The sequence below is a fragment of the Trachurus japonicus genome, chromosome 11 (genome assembly GCF_045865225.1).
Source record: "Trachurus japonicus isolate A0001 chromosome 11, Traja_1.0".
In the NCBI taxonomy this organism is placed as follows: Eukaryota; Metazoa; Chordata; class Actinopteri; order Carangiformes; family Carangidae; genus Trachurus; species Trachurus japonicus.
In genome coordinates this window covers 1,822,739-1,849,741 of record NC_140917.1, presented here as the reverse complement: position 1 = coordinate 1,849,741, position 27,003 = coordinate 1,822,739, and the positions used below count along the sequence as shown (strand labels likewise).

At 45.1% G+C, this 27,003-nt stretch overlaps 2 protein-coding genes across 2 annotated transcripts in view; both read right to left on the bottom strand.

Moving 5' to 3' along the window:
- Positions 1-1,443: 1,443 nt before the first annotated feature.
- Positions 1,444-12,304, bottom strand: LOC146977879 (CD5 antigen-like). The gene is made up of 5 exons (XM_085790435.1): positions 12,087-12,304; positions 4,423-4,455; positions 3,604-3,888; positions 1,853-2,167; positions 1,444-1,520 (listed from the first exon to the last, which is right to left on the bottom strand). Exons 1-5 carry the CDS (start codon positions 12,142-12,144, stop codon positions 1,444-1,446), a joined length of 768 nt encoding a protein of 255 aa, XP_085646561.1. The 5' UTR covers positions 12,145-12,304.
- A 659-nt stretch (positions 12,305-12,963) lies between these two features.
- Positions 12,964-27,003, bottom strand: part of LOC146977878 (uncharacterized) — a 92,397-nt gene continuing 78,357 nt past the window's right edge. The window contains exons 46-50 of the mRNA XM_085790527.1: positions 25,493-25,644; positions 24,699-24,804; positions 20,413-20,679; positions 19,477-19,606; positions 12,964-13,291 (exon numbers count right to left, since the gene is read on the bottom strand). Coding sequence (XP_085646653.1) covers positions 13,120-13,291; positions 19,477-19,606; positions 20,413-20,679; positions 24,699-24,804; positions 25,493-25,644 — 827 coding nt within the window. The 3' untranslated portion in view covers positions 12,964-13,119. The remainder of the gene's footprint in view (positions 13,292-19,476; positions 19,607-20,412; positions 20,680-24,698; positions 24,805-25,492; positions 25,645-27,003) is intronic.

Here is a 27,003-nt window from a genome sequence, read left to right as displayed (position 1 = left end):
AACGAGGCTCAATAAAACACAAAGGAGAATGGAACAAGGAACATTGCTGATCTCTCCCACAGAGCACATTGATGAGAGGGAGAGTTTTGTTGGGACAAGGGCCTTGATAGAAACAGGGGGTTACCCCAAAAAGGAACGCAGGGAATACAGGCTCATTAAAGAAGACCTAAGCAAGATTTTTACCATGGCTATGCTACATTTTTACCTTGATTAAAAAGCTCCGGAGTAATTGTGATACATGACTTGTAACTTGTTACGAGTGAGAATGTAGTTTCTTTGCCTTCCACCTGGCGTCTCATGGCTGAAAACCAACCTTGCAACATCAGTGTACCTGGCCACCGCCCCGGTGTCCCGCTCTCGTCTCTGCGGCACCGCGATGCAAACGCTCTGTAACCCGCAATCTTTGGTTTATGACAGTAAGACTACACAAGCATACACGTCGTAACATTGTAGGCCTATATATTAGGGATGGGACTTTTTGTCGACAAATCGACAAAAAATCGACACATGCTCCCCTCGACAAAAAAAATGGAGTGTCGAAATGTCGAGGGGGCGGGGCTTGTGGGATTTCCATGTGTAAATTGCCTTTTGTCTTTCAATATTTCCTATTCAAATAAACAGCAGAAAGTGCCACTTTTCCCCTAATGAAATAAAATATTTTAAATAAAACAAATCCACTTTTTCTAAATGGGATAGCTACTTGACCCTCATTCTGCTTCACATGTGACGGGAGCGTGCGCGCATGCTGACAGGCGACAGAGTGAAGAGATCAGCTGTCCGGGCTCCCTGCAGTCTAGGTGATGGTGCTGTTGATGACGAGTCCGGCTCCACAAAAAGGGCAAAACCATCGGCAAAACATGTGGATGCAATGGTTGCATTCTTCGTAGAGGACCGTGGACATGCACGGAAGAAAAAAAGAAAGAAAGAAACCGAATGCGTGCTGCCTCGTCCGCTCGTGCCGACAGCAGTGTTAATAAACCACAACAAAAGCACGTGTAGCTCCCCCCCCCGCCCGCATATCTGCTGCTGCTGTTTAAAAAAAAGGGCCGACAATTCGACAAAAAGTCGACACATGGGCCTCGACAATCGATTTTCCAAATCCTGTGTTGTTCCCATCCCTACTATATATGTTATATAACGTTATCCACCACTCCATGGCGGAGTTAGGATTAGCTCACAATCACCAGGTGTATAAACATGAAAATAAAATTTTGTGTAATTATATAATAGTTTGCATATATATATATATATATATATATATATATAAAAAAAACATCTTATGAGACATCTTGTTGATCAGCTGAATGGCATCAAAGTATGGAAGTTGATTTGTTGACTAAAGACGTTGCGATATTAAATGTCTTGTTTTCAGACCTTCACTCACTCACATACAAAAAGAACATGTCACTAAACGTTTCTGCACCACAACAAAGGAAGGAGACACTAAACCTGACTGTCACTGGTGATGTCACTGAAGGACTTACCTGAACAGGTGATCTCCACGGTGGAGGAAGAGGAAGCTGAATATGAACACTCCCTCAGGGTAGATCCAGACTGAACACAGTCAGTGTTGATCTCCCACACAGACCTCTCTGAGGACTCCTCTCTTTCTCTTATTGAAACAGCAGAGCCACAGTCCAGATCTCTACAGGCTACAGATGCTTCCTTCAGGTTCCAGTAGCTGTGCACTGGTCTCCACTCTCCTAGTTTCAGCTGCAGTTCACCTGCACAGCGACTGGCTCCTCCCACCAACCTGACAGGCTCTGAACACAGAGAAGAGAGTGAAGAGTAAAAGAAGTGAGTTTAATTAAAACAGAAATGAAGCAAATCCAACCTGTAGCTCCACTTGTACCTGAGCAGGTGAGTCCAACAGCTTTGCCAGGTGAGCAGCTGGTTCTAGTTGAGCCTGAGCTTCTACAGTCCAGGAGAGCTGACTCGTTGCCTCCACACTGGAACTCTTTGGTCCACATTGGAGCCTCCACTGCTCCATAGAGCGCCCCCTGGAGGACTGAAGGAGCCCCACAGCCAAGCTCCCTACAGACCACCTCTGCATCCTGCTGGTCAAAGTCATCTTCACACACTGAGGACCACCACTGGTCAGACTGGCTGGACTTGACCTCCAGTCTGCCTGAACACAGACTGGTCCCATTCACCAGCCTGACAGGGTCTGCAGAGAGAGACACAACATAGACAGGACAGATTATGCACTGCTGATGTTTGTATCAAAAGAGTTCATATATCATGAAATATTAGAAAACAACATGGTGACGACAAGGTTGGCAGTAGAATCAGACTCCTCTAAATGAAATCGACAACGATTTAGGGTCTACCATATATATATATATATATATATGTATGTATGTATATAGTATATATAGGCTCTGACCTCCCTCAAGCGAGCCCCTATAATGTGGACATAACACGGATACATAATATTTGTTTAAACCGATTGAATGAGGACCAATAAAACACAAAGGAGAATGGAACAAGGAACATTGCTGATCTCTCCTACAGAGGGAATACAGGCTCATTAAAGAGGACCTAAGCAAGATTTTTCCCATGGCTATGCTACATTTTTATAGCCTGATGCATCAGCCGCTTATTTCATTACATTTCATGTAGCGTCTGAACACGAGCCATAGGGATTCGTTTGCTTCCGGGAGGCGGTTGCTTACATTTGCTTCAACTAATCGCTGCTGCTTGGTGGTCACGTGTGCTATACACCGGTTAAGCTCATAGGTTAATCTTGAGCGCTTGAGTTCAACGTCATCGCCTTCACTTACCCGTCTGTTCGCTGATTGGTCCGTCCGCTCTGGCGGACGGAGCAAACCAAAACGCATTGCTAGTTTCCTGACTACATGGTTGAGGCAAATTAAATTTGCCGGAACCAGTAGGCGGCGCTAGCCTGGCTAACATTTTTACTGTACCTTTATTAAAAAGCTCCAGAGTAATTGTGATAGTTAAATACATGACTTGTAACTTGTTACGAGTGAGAATGTAGTTTCTTTGTCTTCCACCTGGCGTCTCATGGCTGAAAACCAATCTTGCAACATCAGTGTACCTGGCCACCGCCCCGGTGTCCCACTCTCGTCTCTGCGGCACCGCGATGCAAACGCTCTGTAACCCGCAATCTTTGGTTTATGACAGTTAAGACTACACAAACATACACGTCATAACATTGTATATGTTATATAACGGTATCCACCTCTTCATGGATCGATTTTTCGCCGGCTTCATAAAAAAAAAGCACATGGCCAGGCGGAGGGTTAGCAAAACAGGGGAAAAGCGACCAGACTTGTAGACTAGTTCCTCTTTAGGAGTAGCTCACAATCACCAGGTAAGTAAACATACTTATATAATCGTTTGCATAACCCCTGTTAAATAAAACATCTTATGAAACATCTTGTTGATCAGCTGAATGGCATCAAAGTATGGAAGTTGATTTGTTGACTAAAGACACTGCAATATTAAATGTCTTGTTTTCAGACCTTCATTCACTCACATACAAAAAGAACATAACATGTCACTAAATGTTTCTGCACCACAACAAAGGAAGGAGACACTAAACCTGACTGTCACTGGTGATGTCACTGAAGGACTTACCTGAACAGGTGATCTCCACGGTGGAGGAAGAGGAAGTTGAATATGAACACTCCCTCAGGGTAGATCCAGACAGAACACAGCCAGTGTCGATCCCCCACACAGACCTCCATGAGGACTCCTCCTTTCTTCTTCTTGTTGAAACAGCAGAGCCACAGTCCAGCTCTCTACAGGCTACAGATGCTGCCTTCAGGTTCCAGTACCTGCTGTCCACTGGTCTCCACTCTCCTTGTCTCACCTGCAGTTCACCTGCACAGCGACTGGCTCCTCCCACCAACCTGACAGGCTCTGAACACAGAGAAGAGAGTGAAGAGTTAAAGAAGTGAGTTTAATTAAAACAGAAGTGAAGCAAATCCAACCTGTCGCTCCACTTCTGTCTTGTGGTAGCATGAAGAATTACACTGGTATAAAACATTAGGGAGAAAACAAAACCTTGATGTGCTGATGGAGCAAACCCTTCCATCTGTTGGAGATGTTCACACAGTAAATGGAGATTTGTTAGTGGTTGTTCCTCTTCCATAAGCAGCAAACAGACCAGACTCAGATGATCTGGAGGCTCAGCAAGTCAGTAATGTGACTCTCAAAATCACTCTATTGCAGGACCTTCAGTAACCCTTGTAAACTATCCTTACTACTTTTTCACTCCTTGAACTAAATGTACAGTAAATGAGATGATCTGTGACCATGGAGGAGAAGGACCATCAGCCGATGATCAGTGGGGACAGTGAAATCATGCAGTCATGCTCATGTCAGTGTTGAGACATAGACACCACACTCATCCATCCACCAGCACCTTCATGTGTCCTCATCCTCTCTGTTTACCTGTGGAGCTGTGGCTTCCTTCAGCCCAGAGTCCTGAGGAGAAAATCAGAAAGGAAACATCGGTGAGATCTGTGAAGACAGCGACGTCACTAAGAAGCAGAAACAGTCGCACCATCAAACAGAAACAGGTCAGGAACAATGAAATGAATCCCCATCACATCCATCACAGCAGCTTCAGCTCCCACAATCCCCCCAAAACAGGCCCCTGTTTTGTGAATGGAATAGCTCCGGGTGGGCCGATAAGGTAACGCTGAGCGGCTGGTATGGGAGGAGCAAATGATAATTCGTCCAATCACCTTGATACCTGTCAGTCATGATGAGTGGCGGTTTGAGCCCAGGTCAGGGCAGGCTGTTAGGTAAGTGTTGATATGGAGCCGCTGTCCGTGGTGCTTAAAGGTGTACAGAAATGGCCGTTTGTCCTGTTTGTCGCGCTGAGTTGTTACGAGCTGCAACACGAGTTTACCCGAGTAAGGAACACAAATTGATTGGTCGTTATCGAGCGGGCGGGATATTCAAAGCTTGGGACGAGACCGAGCTCCGTGTGTGTGTGTGTCTCAGACGTTTGAATGACGGATGACGGATCCAATATCAGTGGCTGATGAATCGTGAGCAGGCTGACGTATAATCCGTGCGCCTGCATTATCCAATGCGAAAAAAAATACCACACTTTCACAACGGATCTACTCAAAAATAGAATTTTGCACAAAGTTTGGCCTGCATCGTCTGATAGATGAGTTATTACACTAATTTTATGACCCAGAGTGGAATCAAATTCATTTTTCTTTTCTGTACACCTTTAAAGGCCCCATGGCATGAAAAATGTGATTTTTGTTATTTTTTTGTGCTTGGGGAGGTCTCTGGGCCACGTATATACCTACTGCCCCATGCATCAAACTGGTCATAAACGGAGAAACACACACCGCCCATTTGTAGGAACTGTCTCTTTAAGACGAGCAGATAGCACTCCCTCCTTTCTGTGATGTCACACACAAGGTAACTCCGCCCACCGTGACCAGTTGTTTTCTTTCCATTTTTATGAATGCAGCTTAGGTTTCAGTTACTTGCCTGTGATTGGCCCGACCACATGCCACTCAAAAACAGTGAGCCAATCAGAGGAGAGGTTCTCATTCTCTCTTCTGATTGGCCAAATGACCTGTGCCTGCTAGAGCTCCAGAAAGAGGCAACAGAAAGGGGCAGTATGAACATTATTAAGCAGATCACAGGTACTCAAAACCAATGATACATCTTGTTAGGGAAATAAACCCAGAGAAAAGTGCACAGCATGGGCCTTTAAACGATGGTTTGCAGTGAGAGAACTGATACCTAGTCAGCACCAAGTCGATCTTGACATGTAAAAAATACGCCAGTACCTGCATTTTTTCTCGGCGGACAGTGTCGATCGCTGTCGGGACTGACACGGAAAGAATAAGCACGTGAGTCTGAGCAGCGCGTGGTCTCCGTGCGGCTGCAGTCGAGCTCGCGGCCGGACCTCGAGCCTCCAACTGCTCAGTGTGCGCCACAAGTTTGAGCTCATGTAAACATGACGACGTGTCGTGTGTCTTTCTCCCCTCAGTTGTCATGATGGAAACATGACGCTCTGACAGTGGTGCAGCGTGTGAACCATAATGATGTTACAATTGGACATGTTCTGGGACGTTATGTACTTTGTTTTTATACTTCAATGACGTCATGTATGTTTTGAGATATCATGTGTTCCAATTTAGTACTTGAACGCACATAACCTGATGTGTGTGAACATGAAGCCAGATAGTGTGACTCTAGCCTGATAACCAAGGACATAATGTAACTGCTGAGTTCTCTTAGTCTGTCAGTTAGGTCTGTTGCATTAGATACACGCCTGAACAACAACACACACATCATGTTGCTTATCACATTCTGAGAACATCCAACCTCTGTACGGGGCAGGCCCAGCCCAAGAAGATAAATGTGACCCATTTCCTGAAATCTGGACTCACTCCTGACCGAGATCCTGCGAGAGCTCTGTCACTTTGAGTCCAGCGCTGATGTACTTTATCTGTGACCTGAGTAAACACTACTACTTTTGTACGAAAGACTTCTCTGGTTTGTTCTTGGGCTTCCAATACAAAGAATCGGGACTAACAGTATGGACCAGAGAAAATACAAACGTATGTGAACGTAGGCTAATCATTCTGCATACATATTACTCATGATGCAGTACACAAATTACAAGTATTTCTTGTCTATACATTATGGGCCGGATTTACTAAAGGTTTGCGTGTATTAAAACGTGTGCAAACGTGATTGCACGCGCAAACACATGTGCAACCTGATCTACTAACTGGACGCACCGAGGATTGCGTCCCTCACACGGGCAGAATAGCACGTGCGATCCATTTAGCGTGTTTGCCTTGATGAATATGTAAATATGGGCGTTTCAGCCAGAACGTGCAAAATACTGGGAGGAGTAGATGCAAATAGATTTATTTAGCACACGCAATGTGATTTACCAAACCAGGAAGAGATTGCGGTGGCTGTTTTTGCGTCTTTATTCACCACGTCTGAAAACCATGTACTAACTGATACAACTTTGCCAAAACGTATGAGTTTATTGGTTTGATACCTGTCAGAGCCCCGTGATCTTACATCTCTGCATTTCCTCACGTCTGGGTCATTCTGTAACAGTTTTTCAGCCGTGTTAAAAGTAATTTACGCGCCGTTACGCACGGGGCACGTCTGTCCTGCAGTGCGCTCCTCTCCTCTCCTCTCCTTTCCTCTCCTCTCCTCTCCAGTACCTGGCTGCTCAGCTCCGACTCTCAGTCCCGGTCCCGGACTGAGACACATCACCGCTGCCTTCACCCGTCTTTGATCCCTCTGGTCAGTGGTCAGAGCGTTTAGATCTGTGTGTCCCACCTGAGCTCTCTATTAATCCACTGGATCATGGGCAGCACACACACACACACACACACACACACACACACACACATATTATAGGTGTGTGATTGTCGCTGCAGCTGCTGCCTGTTCGTCACTATATGACGAGTTGGGCCCTGTAGCGATTTGTGTTTATTTATCTAAACAGAGCGCGAGAGAGATGAACACACATGCTGTCATTGTGTGCATCGGATCAAATGTCATTCTGTCCCTTCGTCCGTCCAGCTCTCTGTCCACTCTCTCCATGGCGGAAACGATTATGACGCGCAAAACCCTCATTTACATATTGCGGTTTGCACGTGTTTTCATTTAGCGGGTTACTCTTAGTAGATCACCTGTTTTGCGTGCACTAACCAAACAAGCAATATTATAGCGGGCGCAAACAATATAGCGCCCATTATCTGGGATCTTAGTAAATCCGGCCCTATGTTTAGCTGTACTGTCTTTCTAAGATAAAATTAGTGTTTGTCCATTTTTCAGAACATTGTACTATTGTTTTCCATACTTTAGCCAACTAGCCAAAGTTCTGATTTCATGCAGACTGATTATGTGCATGTAATCTTGTCCATACTTAACTTATTCCACACTATTCCTCTACTTTGTTGTATATTGTATATCGTTTAGTAGTGGTGTTATTAACTCTTTGACTGCCAGCCATTCTCACAGCAGCTTCCTCCAGCTTGCCAGGCATTTTCCAGCTTTTTGACTGATTTCCGTAGGCCCACCATATATTATGTACTGTTACTACATACACATTCAACCCATCAAAGGAAAGATGAGGGTCTCTAGTTTCCAGCAAAAAAACCTGTTTGTTTCTATCTTGTTCCAGTCTTGTGGAATTGGTGGTTGAATATAGGTTGGTTTAGCCCAAAATGCCATTTTGGCACCAAAATCTTGAGAAAAAGAGGTTTTTGTGTCGGCTGTCATTTTCAGGTGAACCAGTACAATTGGCTCCTTTATATTTTGCTTTAGTGATGCCTCAACATCTGTACAGTTGTTCTCTTGTAAACAACAACTAAATCAACACTGACAAATGACTTTTGATGACAAAAGACAAAACATTTAGCTACTGACACACACTACTGCAGCCTTTTTTCTTTCTTTTCTTTGAGTTACAACTTTTTCTTTTCTTTTTTTTAGTGTGTGTGCGTACGTGACGTGTGCGTGTGCATACGTGTGAGTGTGTGTGTGCGTGCGTGTGTGTCTGTGTGTGTGTGTGTGTGCGCGCGCGCGTGCGTGGATCAGTTCGACAGGTTTTTGTAGCCGAAACACGGCGCTTTAGATCAGATCCAGCTTCCTCTGGTCAGCAGGCAGCGGTCTCACTCACTCTGTCTCACACACACACATCTACACACACACAGCCTACAGCTCTGGCTGACGTGCCCCCTGAACTCAGCCACAGACAGTCCATGTGCGCTCACAACAGAGTACAGACACTCCCACCACGTTTACCTCTCCTCTCGTCACGTTCGCCGTCCGTTCCTCATCCACACTAGATCGCGGGATTTTCAAGCTGCTATCTGAGTGATTTCTCGCAAAATCTGGCGACTTTCCAAACGCTCTTGATGACTAACGACGAGCGATCAACGGGGTTGTTGTTACTAACGTTTGTGCTTTGTATCACGGAGCTGCACGGAGCTTCGACGAGCTGCCGAGCCGCCATGAGCCCCGCCGCCGCCCCCGAAGCTCTCACCGGCGGCCAGAGTGTCACGGAGCGGCGCCGCTGCAGTCAGACACCCGCTCCGCTCCGTGAGGGGGGAAAAACACGCTATATTTTTTTACATCTCTCAATCCAAATGTGTTTTTCTGCACTTTATTTTGATGATACAAGTCTGATCTTCACAGAGGAGTAGGGCAAGACATTCAACATGGCGTTGCCATTAAAAAAACGCAAAGACGAGTTATCTCGTCTTTGGCAGACTACGCTTGGATTCGTTAAGACGAGATAACTCGTCTTTGGCAGTCAAAGAGTTAAAGGGATAGTTCACCCTAGAATGATATTTCGCTCATTATCTACTCACCCTCATGTTGACTAAGGGCTGGAAGAAGTCTCAGAGTCCTCCGTCCCTTCTCTGAGTTACAGGGGGTCTTAGCGTAGCAGTGCATTTCAAGGCAACGGTTGTAAAGGGACACCAGAGCTCTTCGTAAAAAAACACACACAAAAAAACATCCAAATACCTCCATGATGCTCGTATGTAATGTCCGTCTTGTGCTGAAGCCCCAAATTGCGTAATTGTCCCGAAAAAAATTAAATAAGTCCACATTCCAAGCATGTTTGTAGCATTAGCTCCTAGTGTCTGTTGTCCGGTTCCGCTGCCAGCGCGCATGCGCAAGGTTCGCACTGAGACCGACTCGAGTCTCAGTCTGGTTGCGCATGCGCGCTGGCAGCGGAAGACCGGACAACAGACACAGAGCTAATGCTACAAACATGCTTGGAATGTGGACTTATTTAATTTTTTTCGGGACAATTACGCAATTTGGGGCTTCAGCACAAGACGGACATTACATACGAGCATCATGGAGGTATTTGGATGTTTTTTTGTGTGTGTTTTTTTACGAAGAGCTCTGGTGTCCCTTTACAACCGTTGCCTTGAAATGCACTGCTACACCAAGACCCCCTGTAACTCAGAGAAGGGACGGAGGACTCTGAAACTTCTTCCAGCCCTTAGTCAACATGAGGGTGAGTAGATAATGAGCGAAATATCATTCTAGGGTGAACTATCCCTTTAAGAGCTTTGTGTGTTTGTATGTACATCAACGGTGCTAGTTGGCAAAATATCCGCGCGCAGATAGTGGGCCGGTCTGGACCAAGTCCAAGTCCAGGGCCAAATGTTTATCCCAGTCCATCCCTGGCAAGATCTATTCCTAAAGTAAAAGCCCAATTTTACCTTAAGTTTAGAAACTAAGCTTGAAATATACTTGAAAGTTAGACGTTCATCAACATGGAAACCCAGATACTTATAGGACGAGACCAGCTCAATGGCTGTACCTTGACAGGTTAAAACGGGAAGATTTTTTGACTGCACAGTAGCCCTGGAAAACATCATAACCCTCGTCTTCTTACGCACACAGATTGAGATACACATTTGCAAATAATAAAGTAACAATAATTCATCCACACATTTCGTTAGTTTGATTTTTCCTTCAAACCAAAAACCAAAACACGAAAATTCAGGCTGCTTTTTCGTCTCAAATAACAGTAAATTTTGAACTCATACCATGCCACCACAAATCACAACTTTGTAGAGGTTTGCCATATCATTCAAAAGGTACTGCACAGGGAATCATCATTGTGCTCACCCTTCTTGTTTATTTGTCCTAAACAGCCAGTGCATATCACTGGATTGGATTGGATTGTACTTTATTGTCCCGAAGGGATACGAGACATCCATACAAAATACTTTCACACCTTTAACACGCATTCAAAACAGTGAAGGGTGCTTCCACTCTATTACAAATAGGTCAGTAAAAACAGTCTGTAGAACTGATCAAATCAACAGCTATTTAAGTTAAAGTGCTATGCATTGCTTACTTAACTGATATATTAGTAAATCATAATTTTTAGGGTCTCAGCCGGCATGTAATGTCTACTCACGTTCTTATCTTTTGCCTCCCTCCGACCCTCCCAGATCCCAGTGTATGGGACTACTTTATGCATGATTAACTGATATGGATGAAAATCAATATGAAGCCCTAAACCAACTGATCATGTTTTTACAATGCCAGTTATGCTGGTAAATGGTTCTACAAATATGTGAATTTTATCTAAAATGTGAAGAATGTGAAGTCTGAAAACACATTTGTTCAATTTTGAATAATTTAGGGTATTTTATTTGGGGGGACCATTCATGTTTTTCAGAAATTGGGGGACATGTCCCCCCCGTCCCCCCCGGGATCTGCACCCCTGGTCCTGATGTCTCAGCTATATCCAGCCGCAAGAAGGCGAGATGACTCCTTGTCCCATCACTTTCAGGAGTTGTAGGTCTAATTGGTAGACGAGGGGAATCACCTCCGCTGCGCGTAATGACAGCTCCTCGCCGGTGAAACACAATAAGCTATAATACCAGTTACCACTACAACTCCTGGAAGTGGTTGGACAAGAAGTCCTCTTCCCCTCCTGCGTCTGGGTGTAGCCGAGTTGGTTAACACATTGAAATTTGCAACAGGAATAAGTGACAGAACTACACATGTAGCTAGCTATCTTAAAAAAGAAGCAGCACCAAATGCCAAATAAATCAGAATCAGGCACTCGTAAAAGTAGAGGGACGGCCCAGAGTCCAGACCAGCTGGACAGAGAGCCGTGAGGAAGATGAACTGATCGATAAGCTTGGTCGCTAATGTGTACAAATAAACAGCTGTGAACATGTATCCATATGCTCAAAACACAACATTTAGAAAATGGAAGAAAAAAAAGATTTTAAAGGCTATTTATACAGTCTATGGCTATAATCAAATTCACTGGGCTTTTGTTCCGATGACACTTCCGGTCATCGACGTTAATATGTTGTTTAAGATCAAAAACGAAAAGACAATTAAAACTTACAGGTAGCCTATTTATATTTGATTCTGGTTTCCTCGTTTTTTCGTTTTAAAACCAAAAGCCAATGAACGGGAATAAAAAGCCTGAATTTTCGGGTTTTTTTTGGTTTTTGGTTTGTAACCACATAACTTACTTTAGTTTTCTGACAGTTCGGTTTAAAGGAAAAATCAAACTATCGACACGTACACAGACCCACGTCCCTCAGTCCTACCTGAGCTCCACAGCAGCAGCAGCAGCAGCAGCAGCTGGTGATCGACGTCTGTCTTCATCTCCGTCTCCTCTCTAACTGTTGGACTCGTCCTCTCCTTGTCTGGGTTACACCCCGCCTTCCCGACAATAGACTTCCATTCATCGTAATAGCGGGGTTTTCTATTTTTTCTAAAGACCCCGCTATTCCGAAAAGGCTATTGGGGGAACGCCCATCGCTACTTTGTGACAAGCTCTTCCATTGATAGGAGCATGCAGCTTTCTCTCTCTCTCTCTGTCTCTCTCTCTCTCAGAAACACACAGAAATGCACATCACACTCACACACGCGGCCCAGAATATCACCATATTCAGTCAGAGAGCCAGAAAGGAGCCAGATCATGTCAGATCACGCACAACAACCATCATAAATGCTGATCAAGATGTGTAAACTGATAATCAAAGCCCCCCCCCCCCCGAGAAATTTTGCTTTGGTTGGGTTCAGGCAATGAAGAAAGGAGTTGGTTAAGTTTAGTAAAAAGACCAGGTAGAGGCTAGACAGGCTGGAAGCAGAATGAGCGTTATATGTCATTAATATGAAGTGCTTGTTTTGCAGTTAATTATGCACATGATCCGTTTGATCCCAGAAAGGAAAAAAGGATCAATGCGCAGCCTCCGAATATTGTTATTGTAAAAATATTAAAAAATAACTATTATAGCTAATTTAACAGGACACAGACAGACCATCATGGACGAATCCAGTCCAGAGAGAGAAACCTGACAGGTGGACAAACAAAGTCTGGTTGTTGATGAGTTTATTTAACAAAACCTGAGAGAAATGAGACGAACAAAACATGAATGTAACATTAGTTCAAATCAGTTTCAGTGTCAGTGTTAATTACACAGTTTCTGTTTGAAGGAATGTTTTTTCCACTTTTAGACTCAAACTTATTCTGAACTTTTAACACAGTCTTTCCAAAAACAAAACAAAACAAATCAACAAAAAGAAGTGGTGTAGCTGCCGTGGTCCGTCTGAATCCACCTGCTTCAGGTGTGGACGTCACCGCGCCTCCTTGGCCTGCAGCTCTCGGACGACGAGGATGCGTGCGAGCATGGCGTCCATGGTGGCGTGGTCCAGCGGCGTGGAGGAGAACCACAGCCGGCTGCTGGGAGAGCAGCGGCGCTCCGGCTGCAGGTGGAACAGGTCGGAGCGCCGCCTCACACACTCCGGGCTGGAGAGGAGACAGAGGAGAGTCCTGGTCAGGCTGTCGTATCCAGCTGCTGCTGTGTGTCCTGTCTTACGTGTCTGGACGCCCCTAGTCTCTTGTTGATGACAGATAAGACTACACAGATATCACCATGGTAACATGGTAGATGATAAATAACCTTATCCACCGCTCCATGGATTCATTTCTCACCGGCTTCGTTGGAAGCAAATGATGCACATGGAGGAGAGGAGGGTTAGAGACACAGAGGAGGAGACACCACACCTGGAGAGGAGGGTTAAATTCAGGTCATAACTTTGAGACAAGGAGCTATCTCCATACACCGAGTCGGCAACCAAGGAAACGTCACTTCCGGTCAGAGCTGTGGGGGAAAACAAACCGATTCCCTCATAGACGTACGTACGGGTGAAAACGCAGCATTTTAAACCTTTGTCTAACGCTTGTCTGCTGTCATGTCTTAGTTTGAATCACTTGTATCTGCTGACAAAGAGCTAGATATTAAAAAACTCATCACGATCCGGGTCCATTGTTGTCCGTACATTTTAAAATATTGGCTCTTTCCCAGTCAGTCACATCTCACCTCCACCGAGTCGGCAACAGTCTGCAAACAAGGAAACGTCACTTCCGGTCAGAGCCGTTACACGGTTGGGTATAAAGATATAAAAGTTCAGGTTGTGGTTTTTCAATTTATTTGCGGTGCAAAATGGTAACAACAACTCTTAGGCATCGTCTCCGAGTGTGTAGAGCCGGCGGCGGCGACCAAGGGAACGCCACCTAAACGTCAGACAAACAGTTCCTCCATAGACAGACGGATGTGACTGACTGGGAAAGAGCCAATATTTTAAAATGTACGGACAACAATCGACCCGGATCGTGATGAGTTTTTTAATATCTAGCTCTTTGTCAGCAGATACAAATGATTCAAACTAAGACATGACAGCAGACAAGCGTTAGACAAAGGTTTAAAATGCTGCGTTCTCACACCTATGTCTATGGGGGAATCGGTTTGTTTTCCCCCACGGCTCTGACCGGAAGTGACGTTTCCTTGGTTGTGATGATTGTTTTTTTGTTTTTTGTTTGCTTTATCTTTCATATTCCATAATCCAGAGGTGATTGTCTTGCAATGTATTGTTAAAGCAGAAGTAAGCGATCCGGTGGTTTTGTCTAACTTCCTGTCAGCAGATGGAGTTAGCAGTCCCCGCCCTCGTCCCTACGTCACCACATTCAGGCGCATCCCTTGGCTGCACGCACAGAGAGGACTGCCCCTTTATGCCGTTCTCTCTCCTCATTGGATAAAGGTTGTAGGATACAAGGAAAGTTTTCTCCTCGGCTTACAGCAGAGCAGAGTGACTGACAGACCCGTGTTTCAGACCAAACACTCTATAGACCTTTTCAGAGAGTATAAACAAAGACAGGTGTGGCTCATTAGAAAACGCTCTGCTACACTAAATGGAATGGAGCCTTAATTAGTATCCTTGGTAACACCTGTATTTGTTTATACTCTCTGAAAAGGTCTATAGCAGCGTTTCTCAAACTTTTTTCAGTCAGGGCACCTTTCAAAAGTGCATAAAATCTCACGGCACCCCTGTGTAAAATATAATTCAAAATGACACTGCATAGCCTAAATGTAAATGTCCTGTTTATTTAGACAGGACAGTATGGGCCCATTCACATGGAGCGCCTAAAAACGCATGGAAAACGCCAGCTGGAGCGTTTTGAATGCGTTTTTCAAAGCACTTCGGTCGCGGTTCCAAAGCGCTGCCGTTGGTCGCGCTGCGGTCGCGCTTCTACCGTCTCTAAGCAACCAAAACTACCTGCTTCTTCTGCCCCCAAAACTTCAAAGGACGTTCATTAAAAAGTAGCGATGGAGGAGCGACTGATACTTCTTGTGCAGGGTTACCCCGAGTTATATGATCTGTCTTCCTGCAATTATTTTGATACCGCCAGGAGGAACAACACCTGGAGGATCATAAGCACGAAGCTTGGGACTGGTGAGCATAATATGTTATTTATTTATATTTATATTATTTTATGTGGATAACGGTTGAGCTGAGTACGCTAACGTTAGTTCATTCTGATGTTTTTCTTTCTTTTTCTCGCAAAGACAAACATTTCCAGTGTGTAGCAAGTATAAAAAAATATGTTCAGCCTGTCAGCAAACAATATAGCGATCCAACATATATATTGTTTGCAACAATGTAGGCTACGTTGCCCTATATTACCGTTACTTACTGTTTGTTGTTTTATAATATTTATACGTTAATTGCCGTTGTCTTGTCACAACATCGTATTTACACAGATGACGAAGCGAGAAAGAAGTGGAAATATTTGAGGGACAAGTATATAAAGGAGAGGAAGGCAGAGAAGGAGAAGAAAAGTGGCTCAGAGGGAGGAAACAAAAGGAGGTGGAAGTACATGGGAGCCCTCAGTTTCCTTGAACGTTTTGTGAAGGAGAGGCCGACTTCCTCAAACATCCCCGGGTCCCCAGAGCAGCCTGACTCAGAGGTAGATTATAAGAACAAAATTAATAATAATAATAATAATACCCCTAAGTAACCTATTCAACAAGAGTGTTAGATTTCTGGTATATTTGTTTGTTATTATTATGATTATTATGATTATTATTATTATTGTTGTTGTTATCATTACTACTAGAATATTAGCTTACTTCTATAGTCTATTTTAAGAAGTTTGGATTATTCAAACATATACCTATTTAAAATATATGTGAGAAATTCATAAGTATTTGTCACATTTAAAGATATTTTGCTAAAACAAACCCTTCTCTTATCCCTATAGGAAAGTCAGGGTGATAACCTCATCACCCTGACCCTGTTTCCAGTGGAACAAGACACAGAGCCAGCAGGAAGCAGCCAGCAGGAAGCAGCAGCCAGTCCCTCTCACCCCAGCCCCCCCTCCCTGTTACCCCTGTCTCATCTGGACCACGTGTCACGAAGAAAGGAAAGAACACTGAAGAAGATCTGAGTGACTTTCAAAAAGTTATTCTGAACAACCTGAGCAAACCTCAAGACCATGACGAACTCTACTTCATGAGTCTTGTGGGAACAATTAAACGGCTATCGCAGCAAAAAAAATCACAAGTTAGAATGAAAATTGAGCAAATTTTATATGAAGCAGAGTTTCAATGAGAATCAATAAATAGATTGTTAGAAATGAGTCGAAGTTTCATTGTTTTTTTTTAACAAATATAATCCATTTATTTTATCATGAACACAATTTATATTTGTAGATTCTGTATGATTCAGATATTGATAAGATATTATGATATAATGTTAAATAATGTCTTCCTGCCATGTAACTGCTCCCTCAGCAGACGAGAAATATTCTGTGAACCTCTCTCTGATGGCGATAGCCTCCCGTGAGGCGTTGTTGCTGCTCAAACGTCTCAGGCCCCCCATGGCCCTGGGACTATCTTCAGATCCTGTTGTGGTCTGTGGATGATCATTCGACAGACCTGCCCTGAGAAGATTGTGGAGGACACATGTGGCTTTGACGGCTTTCTCTGCCATTTCCGGTGTCACTCCTAGCACCCTTCTGTACAGCCGCCACTGTGATGCCAATATGCCGAAGGTACACTCCACCATGCGTCTGGCCCGTGACAGTCTGTAGTTGAAGATTCTCTTTTCTCTTCCCATGTTTTGGCCGGGGTATGGCCTCATCATGTATCTTCTCAGGGGAAATGCTTCATCAGCCACAAATACATGTGGCATAGGCCCCAGATGTTCAGCACCAGGAAGTGTTGTGTCGTCCGGAAGAGCAGGAGTTCCCTGACAAAGAGCTCTTCCAAATGTTGAGACAGCTAATGTCCCACCATCACTGCTTCGACCATAAGCTCCAACATCTACCACTCTGAAGCGATACTGGGCATCAACAACAGCAAGCAGCACAATAGAGAAAGACCCTTTGTAATTATAATACAGGGATCCGCTGGAGGCAGGGGCCTGGATCACCACGTGCTTTCCATCCACTGCCCCGACACAGTTGGGGAAATTCCACAACTGATGGAAATCGGCCGCAATTCTTCTCCAGCTTTCTCTGTTGGGTGGTGGCATGAACTCTCCTACCAGGTTGTCCCAGATGGCTTCACAAACGTGTTTCACGATGCCAGCAACTGTAGAGTGTCCCACACGGTAACTGAATGCAATGGTCCTGAAGGAATCCCCAGTTGCAAGATACCTGTAATAAATAGAATATATATTCATTGTATGTGAGAAACAGGCTGAGAATTATTGTGACAATGATTATGTTAATGTAATTTTTTATTATTATTTTTTTTAAGTAAACCTAGGACTCTGTTGCACATAAAAATCCAACAGGTCAAATAATTGCAATGCAGTGGCATGATAGATATATGACATGATGTGACATTTTAAAAAATAATTTGTATATATGTGACATTTAAAAAATAATCAGTTTGGGTAAGAATAAGCATATCTGTGTTTATTTTCGTAATTAAAAATAAACATCAACAAATCCACACAACTGACATTGTTCATCGTTGAGCCATCAATTATGAGATTACTGATGATAGATAGATGATTGATAATTAATTCAGTGGCACTGCTATTTGTAGTGGACAAATGAGGGTCATATTTTGAGCCTTAACATACAGTAAACACTATAAGTTATAGCGGCTGAGACAAAGAAAAGAAAAAGAAAAAAAGTATTACAACCGTCTCGGGTCTCCCCGATATATTGAAATAAAAAAATAATTACCTCAGACAAATGCACAGCCGTTGCGCTGGAGAGATGGTTTCACGGCAGACGCTCTGTCTTGTGATACTGGGGCCAACTTTTCTGAGGAGCAGGTCAAACTGATCTTTATCAACTCTGAAATATTCCTTGAACCTGCCGTCGTCCAGACGAAGCTCCTGGATCAGATGATGAAATTCACCCAAAGTTTTCCGACGCTGAAGGATGGGATGCACCCAGACACGGCGAGTTTTTCTCTTCTTCTTCACAAAGACACCAAGCAGAAAAGCTGCTGAGAGCAGTTTGCGGTGCTGGAAATCCATCTTTTTCCTCCAAAGGTCTCCTCCAGCAGTGACAGGATGTTTTTGTTGAAGTTGATCTGCTCAATTCTGATCAGATGACACGCGGTGCGCGGGCGGCATTCGAAAAAGTTGAGAATTTTTCATCTCCGTGCGCCTCGGACGCACCTCGGTTGCGCCTCGGACGCACACGGGGAAAAAAGCGCGTCGCACCGCGTGCGCGGCGCTTCGGCGTCGCTTCGGATTTTGCGCGCGGTTGCATTGAAAACAATGGAAACGCGCGCGCAAAAGACGCTCCATGTGAATGGGCCCTATTACAGTATTTATGCATAGGTGCCTCTGTAGCCTACATATGCACACACACGCACACAATAATCCGCAATGTGAGAGGAAGAGAAAAAGGTCTACATGCGCGCAGGCACGCGTTCAAATAAATATCCACCGGTGGTCTCCGCTCCGTTCTGACTCCGTTGCGAACAATCAGAGAGTTTCCACCGGTGGAGAGAGGAGGGGGTGTGATACGTGTGTGATCAATGTGAGACGTGAGCCTGGTACGACGCATTTTTTTTCATAGCGTCCGGTGTCCAGTGTACACGGCCCCCACTGCTCTGAGTACCGGCCGTGTCCACGGAGCGGTCTCTCTCTCTCTCACTCTCTCTCTCTCTCTGAACGCTGCCGAAACGAGCCGCCTCACGTCCGAGCCGCTTGACAAGTGCGGCGCTGTTCCAAAAGTTGAACATATTTCAACTCTGAGCGCTCTGAGCACCGCGACAAAAAAAGAAAGCGCCAAGAGCTTTTTTCTGAGCTCCATAGGACGTCCGGTGGACACGGCCCCTTTGCATATATGTAAAGAGAATGTATTCTATGAAATGTCAGAAGAGGTATTTTTTTCACAACACCCTTGACGCAGTCGCCCTGTTTTCAAATAAACTTATAAACTTAGACGGCACCCCAGTGTGCCGCGGCACCCACTTTGAGAAAGGCTGCTCTATAGAAGTGATTGCTGTCTGAAGATAGAACTATTTCAGACTTATAGTCACACAAATATTCCGCTTACTTCTGCTTTAACATTGATAACTAAAATAAATAAATAAAAATGGTTAAAAAACAAACAAACAGTAAATATCAGCACAAGCTGCCTGTGATGACACGAGGACACACACATACACACACACTCACCACTTGGAGAGGTAGAACTTGTAGAATCGGACCGGGCAGCGTAGAGGGTTCTCCGTGTTCTCCATCATCTGCAGGACGTTCGCTCTGTTCTGATGTTTCCTTCGTCTTTTAGCTGGAACGCCGTCTCTATCTGACAAACACACACACACACACACACACAGAACATTGAACTACAGGGCAACTCTGCATCACAAACACATCCGGTATGAGAAGCTCTGTAGATTTGTCCTTGGATGTCCTTTTCTTACTCATCACTGCACAATGTCCACTAGACTCAACTGGCCAACATTGAACATGAGAAGACACATGCACTGGTTACAGCTGATATACAAATGCATTTATTTTAATTACCCATCCTATCTACAGCAGTATCTTATACCATATACAACAAGTTATCATATCAGACATTCATCGCAGCCATTTTTTTCTGTTCCCAATGTCATTAAATCATTTGGTAGAAGAGCTTTTATGTTTAAAGCACCTGCAGATTGGAACAACCTTCCTGCTAATATCAGATCCAGTTCCTCTCTTGGTATTTTCAAGCTCTGTCTTCTCATCTCATGGTGACCTGTTCCTGTTTTCACTGAAGATGCATTTCTGATTTGTTGATCTGTTACTAATCATTATATACTGTCGTTTTAGTCCCAGTGTTGACCTTTGTGGCCCTACTATGTACTTGTTTTGTTTTGTCCCAATGTAGTTACAATAACTGTGGTTTGTCCTTGTTTGTACTATTGTTTTTGTCTTTTGGTTTGTTTGTTTTGTTTGTTTATTTGTCTGTTTGTTTTTCTATATTGTTGAGAACATGTTTGTCTGTTGAATCTATGTTTGTCTATATGTTTGGACCCCCTCGAAAACAAGATGATACATCTCAAGGGGTTTTATCCAAATAAACAAATTTCAATCAAGCTGTGAGCAGCTGAACTGAACCGGTACCTGTCTCGGCCTCGGAGATGCAGTCGGGCCGGTAGAAGCGTAGGAACGTGGTCTTGGTCGTGGTCTTGGTCTTGGTGTCGTCGGCCGTGGATCTGGCTCGGCGGGCGACGTGGGCGAAGGACAGCTGGCGGTGCTGCTCCACCGTGGTGAAGCCGAAGTATTTACAGCAGAAGAACAGCAGCGTGTTGAGGAGGACGATGGGGGAGTACGCCCCCAGCTGCTTACAGTCCCACAGGAAGTCCTCCTCCACCCGGGAGTGGACGTAGCCTGGAGGGGGAGAGAGACAGAGACAACCGGTCCATCAGAGACAGGAAATATTACACTTCATTTCATTTTTAATTTTATTGTTTATTTGACGAGGACAATGCACAATTAAACAATGTAAATGTGCCAGATTTAGCTTAGAGCTCATTTCCATCCATAGTCATCACATTTAAAGACTGACAGACATAGTACCATACAAAAAAACAACTATATAATGTTTTTTCTCTGATATTTATAAATGTATTTACTACTATATACTGGAGTTGCCCACGGTGAGAGGCGGCGAGCTGGTGTGGGCTTGCTCATAGCTCCCCAGCTCAGCCGCCATGTGTTGGAGTTCTCCCCACTGAACGAGAGGGTCGTTTCCCTGCGCCTTCGGGTTGGGGACAGGTCTCTCACTGTCGTCTCGGCCTACGGGCCGAACGGCAGTGCAGAGTACCCGGCCTTCCTGGAGGCCCTGGGAGGGGTGCTGGAAGGTGTCCCAACTGGGGACTCCATCGTTCTGTTGGGGGACTTCAACGCTCACGTGGGCAGCGACAGTGTTACCTGGAGAGGTGTGATTGGGAGGAACGGCCTCCCCGATCTGAACCCGAGTGATGTTTTGTTATTGGACTTCTGTGCTAGCCAGTCAGTCCATAACGAACACCATGTTCAGGCATAAGGGTGTCCATCAGTGCACGTGGCACCAGGACACCCTAGGCCGGAGGTCAATGATCGACTTTGTAGTCGTGTCATCTGACCTCCGGCCGTATGTCTTGGACACTCGGGTGAAGAGAGGGGCTGAGCTGTCATCTGATCACCACCTGGTGGTGAGTTGGATCCGCTGGCAGGGGAGGAAGCTGGTCAGACCTGGCAGACCCAAGCGTATCGTGAGGGTCTGCTGGGAACGTCTGGCAGAATCCCCTGTCAGGGAGGTCTTCAACTCCCACCTCCAGGAGAGCTTTGACCAGATTCCGAGGGAGGCCGGAGACATTGAGTCTGAATGGACCATGTTCTCCACTTCCATTGTTGACGCGGCCGTCCGGAGCTGTGGCCGTAAGGTCTCCGGTGCCTGTCGCGGTGGCAATCCCCGAACCCGGTGGTGGACACCGGAAGTAAGGGATGCCGTCAAGCTGAAGAAGGAGTTCTACCGAGCCTGGCTAGCTCGGGGGACTCCCGAGGCAGCTGACGGGTACCGGCAGGCCAAGCGGACGGCAGCCCGGGCGGTCACGGAAGCAAAAACTTGGGTCTGGGAAAAGTTCGGGGAGGCCATGGAGGAGGACTACCGGTCGGCCTCGAGGAAATTCTGGCAAACCATCCGACGCCTCAGGAGGGGGAAGCAGTGCTCCGCCAACACTGTTTACAGTGGAGGAGGGGAGCTGTTGACCTCGACTGGGGATATCGTCGGACGGTGGAAGGAATACTTCGAGGATCTCCTCAATCCCACTGACACGCCTTCCGTCGAGGACGCAGAGGCTGAGGACTCAGAGGTTGATTCATTCATCACCCAAGCTGAGGTCACTGAGGTAGTCCGGAAGCTCCTCAGTGGCAAGGCACCGGGGGTGGATGAGATCCGCCCTGAGTACCTCAAGTCTCTGGATGTTGCGGGGCTGTCGTGGCTGACACGCCTCTGCAGCATCGCGTGGCAGTCGGGGACAGTGCCTCTGGACTGGCAGACCGGGGTGGTGGTCCCTCTCTTCAAAAAGGGGGACCGGAGGGTGTGTTCCAACTACCGGGGGATCACACTCCTCAGCCTCCCGGGGAAAGTCTATTCCAGGGTGCTGGAGAGGAGAATTCGGCCGATAGTCGAACCTCGGATTCAGGAGGAACAATGCGGTTTTCGTCCTGGCCGTGGAACGCTGGAACAGCTCTACACCCTCCGCAGGGTGCTCGAGGGTGCATGGGAGTTTGCCCAACCAGTCCACATGTGTTTTGTGGACTTGGAGAAGGCTTTCGACCGTGTCCCACGTGGCATCCTGTGGGAGGTGCTCCGAGAGTATGGGGTCGGAGGCCCTCTGCTGAGGGCTGTACGGTCCCTGTATGACCGGAGCAGGAGCTTGGTTCACGTTGCCGGCAGTAAGTCAGACCTGTTCCCGGTGCGTGTTGGACTCCGGCAGGGCTGCCCTTTGTCACCGGTTCTGTTCATTATTTATATGGACAGAATTTCTAGGCGCAGCCAAGGGCCGGAGGGGGTACGGTTCGGGAGCCACTTGATTTCATCTCTGCTTTTTGCAGATGATGTGGTCTTGTTGGCTCCCTCGAGCCAGGACCTTCAGCATGCACTGGGGCGGTTTGCAGCCGAGTGTGAAGCAGCTGGGATGAGAATCAGCACCTCTAAGTCCGAGGCCATGGTTCTCGACCGGAAAAAGGTGGCTTGCACCCTCCAGGTCGGGGGAGAGTTCCTGCCTCAGGTGGAGGAGTTTAAGTATCTTGGGGTCTTGTTCACGAGTGAGGGGAGAACGGAGCGCGAGATCGACAGGCGGATCGGTGCGGCGGCCGCAGTAATGCGGTCATTGTATCGGTCCGTTGTGGTGAAGAAGGAGCTGAGCCGAAAGGCAAAGCTCTCGATTTACCGGTCGATCTACATTCCCACCCTCACCTATGGTCATGAACTCTGGGTCATGACCGAAAGAACGGGATCCCGGATACAAGCGGCCGAAATGAGTTTCCTCCGCAGGGTGGTGGGGCGCTCCCTTAGAGATAGGGTGAGGAGCTCTGTCACCCGGGTGGCGGGGCGCTCCCTTAGAGATAGGGGGAGGAGCTCTGTCACCCGGGAGGAGCTCGGAGTAGAGCCGCTGCTCCTCCACATCGAGAGGAGCCAGCTGAGGTGGCTCGGGCACCTGTATCGGATGCCCCCTGGACGCCTCCCTCGGGAGGTGTTCCAGGCAGGAGGCCCCGAGGAAGACCCAGGACACGCTGGAGTGACTACGTCACTCGGCTGGCCTGGGAACGCCTTGGGGTCCCCCCGGAAGAGCTGGAGGAAGTGTCCGGGGAGAGGGAAGTCTGGGGATCCCTGCTCCGACTGCTGCCCCCGCCACCCGACTCCGGATAATGCGGCGGACAATGGATGGATGGATGTTTGTTTTTTTCTCTGCTATTTAAAAATGTATTTACTACAATATATTTAAATACGGGTAACCTCATTGGTTCCGTTTTTTTGTTTGTTTGTTTGTTTGTTTCCTCTGGTTTAGTTTAGTTTAGTTTGTTCGTTACCTTGTTTGTTTGTTAGTTGTTGTCTTATGTTTTATATTTGCTGGGTAGCTTCATTTGGTATGTAGGACAGGCATTAATATCAGCTTTATGCTTCTGCCTTTTCAGTCACTATTTTGTCGATAATGTTTGCTATTGTGTGATGTGACTGAATAAAGAATTTCAAATCAAATCAAGGGGAAGACAGAAAGAAGAAGAAGAAGAATACAAGAAAAAACAAAAAGAGGTGGTGCGTGGCGCAGTGGTTAAAAAAGCGGCCGCCCCATGTAGAGGCTACAGTCCTCAACGCAGGCGTCCCCGGTTCGAATCCCGTTTTCGGGCAGACTTTTCCTGCATGTCATTCGCCCTCTCTCTGCCTCCCCCTTTCCTGTCTATCTCCACTGTGGCTATCAAATAAAGGCAAAAAGCCAAAAAATATATAAAATATATATATATATATATATAATATAAAAAAAAAAGAGGAGAAAAGGAAATTAAGAAATGGAGGAAGACGAAGAAAAATGTATGAAATAAATAAGAAGAAAGAGGAACAAGAAGAAACAATAGAAAGTAAAAAAAGAAAAATGAAAAGGTAGAAGAGTAAGACAAATAAAGATTGAGAAGAAGAAAGAAAGAAAGAATAAAGATAAGACAGAAAAGTAAAAGGAGAATAGTTATTGTCCACTTCAAAGAATAAAAGGAAAAACAAAGGGAGGAGAAGATGGAAATAAAGAAATAGAGAAAGAAGAGGAAAAGAGGGAGGAGAAAGAAAGAAAGAAAGAAAGAAAGAAAGAAAGAAAGAAAGAAAGAAAGAAAGAAAGAAAGAAAGAAAGAAAGAAAGGATGATGACTCACCTCTGGCTGTGACAGATGTTTTGAGGATCTTGGTGAACTCGGTGGAGAATGAGTTGTAGACGACGTCACTGAAGATGTTTTCCATCCGACCGTTCTGAAACAAGAACTGGAGAGAAACGACAAGAACCGTGTTGATACATCCCAGTGTTTTGCTACGTAGTTACTGTGGGTTGTTAACAAAGGTTGTTATCAAAGTGAATACATTTTTATTAAGTCTTCATTTAATACTTTATTGTACTTTACTTGTTTATTTGGGTGGGACAGTGCACATTAATGAACATATAAAAACATGTAAATGTGCCGGATTATAGCAACCTTGCTAATTTCCATCCCAATACAGTGACAGTGAAAAACATAGTATTATAAACGACATAACAATGCACAAAATAACGAAATAAAACATTGACATGGGTAGGGGGACCAAAAGAGTTTCTGAGAGATAAAGTGCAAAAGTGCTAATAGAATCAGTGAATAGTTGTTCAAAATTAAAATATACCAGATCTATCTGGATCTACGACCTATTGATCAGGGGGAATTATTAAAAGGTTTCAGCTTTTCAGGTCTTTACATCAATGGTCATGTGATGCTGTTCAGCTAATCATGGCAACTCAAGTGAGTGAGTGAAACAAAAAGAGATGGGAGTATGGAAAGATAAAGAAAAGAAAAAGTGAAACTATAAGTCTCTATATTTCTAAATCAACCACTGTGTTTTTCAAAATAAAGTTCCAGGTTTATTGCAGCCCTTATTAATTAAACACACAGGTGTTATATACAGTATGTGTGTTATGTGCTACCTGCTGGATGCTGAGCAGCAGGTAGAACAGGTTGTCCGGTGAGTACGGTTCTCCGTCCGGTCGTTTCACCTCGTGGACGAAGCGACCGAGTCCGAGGCTCAGATCGGCGGCGGAGCAGAGGAGGAGGTCGTCCTTCAGCCGCACGGAGAGCGCTGCCGGATCAAACCAGAGAGGACAGGCTGTCAGAGAGAGACGACGTGTCGTGTTGCTCAACCTACATTCAATTAGAGGTTGACCTTTGACCTTTTCAATAAAAAATATCATTGATTCATTATTGTATCTGTGTCTGGATCAGTGATATTTGGTCCTAGAAAACCAGAGAACATGACACCTGTTTCTCAAACTGTTTGACCCATTAGCTATTAGGCATGTAGCTAATCATCATTATAAAGTTTTGACTCTTAAAGGGATAGTTCACCCAAAATTCAAATTTCCCTCATGATCTCCTCCCCCTCATGTGGACAAAGGGCTGGGAGAAGTTTCAGAGTCCTCCGTGGCTTCTCTGAGTTACAGTGGGGCTCCGCGCAGCACTGCATGTCTTTGACATAAATGTCATAAAATAAAATAAAATTGAATGGTACAGGGCATTGGATAAGGCAACACTGCATTTGAATTTTGGGTGAACTATCCCTTTAACCTTCTGGTATCGTTGGGGATGTTTTTGTCCACTAGGGGTCATTTTTTACTCATTATTTAGCCATAACTTTCACTGTGTAACATGAAATGGAATGAGTTTTGGTGATTTTAGAGTCAAGCCAGAACTTTGTCGGGGCGCGCTCGTTGTCCTCTGCATCTTTTTCCCACCGAGAGCGAACCGAATCAACCAAAACACAACATTCAAAACAGAACAATAAAACAAGATCCAACATCCTCTGACCTCATCTTTGGGGACCGCTCTCACGCTTTGTCACTTGTTAGACCCATAATACCCACTTCTCTTACAACGTCACTTTTGAGCCCATGTGTTACACGCTTCTCTAATTTTGTCAGACCCCACTGGACAAAATTTGGAAGCACAAAATAGCACAAAGTATGAAGGACTAGTTGAAGTCTGCAAAAAGGTGGAAAGTGGGGAGAATAAAAATAAGTACAAAAATTTGAATAATAATAGTTATGCTTTCAGCATTCACCCTAACTAGGTACGTCACAGGTACGTCAACACTTTTTGTTTGCCTAGGAGTAGGGGCTTTCTTCCTACCTGTTGCATCTAACTGCCAATATACAATGTTATAAGCAGATGCAAAGCATTTATACCAGATCATGTCATTATAAAATGTTTTATAATGACATATTAGTGCTTATAATTGCAATTTTAGTGTAATCAGCAGATTACAATGTATCATAAACATGACTATAACGCATTATAAACATGGGATTCATAGCTGCTAAACTACTCTAGCACTTTAACTCAAATAAAAACCTTGACTGATCACTGACTTGACATTGACCAAAGTAATTTAAGGTTTAGAAAACCTGCTCTAATCACCGACTCTTAATGACTTTATAAATAA

Excerpts from the sequence above, each read along its gene's own strand:
- LOC146977879 (XM_085790435.1), bottom strand. The coding sequence starts at position 12,144 with ATGAAGACAGACGTCGATCACCAGCTGCTGCTGCTGCTGCTGCTGCTG. Across the intron at positions 4,456-12,086 it reads GCTGCTGCTGTGGAGCTCAG|GACTCTGGGCTGAAGGAAGC; the intron begins GTAGGACTGAGG and ends TTTTCTCCTCAG. Across the intron at positions 3,889-4,422 it reads AGGAAGCCACAGCTCCACAG|AGCCTGTCAGGTTGGTGGGA; the intron begins GTAAACAGAGAG and ends CTCTGTGTTCAG.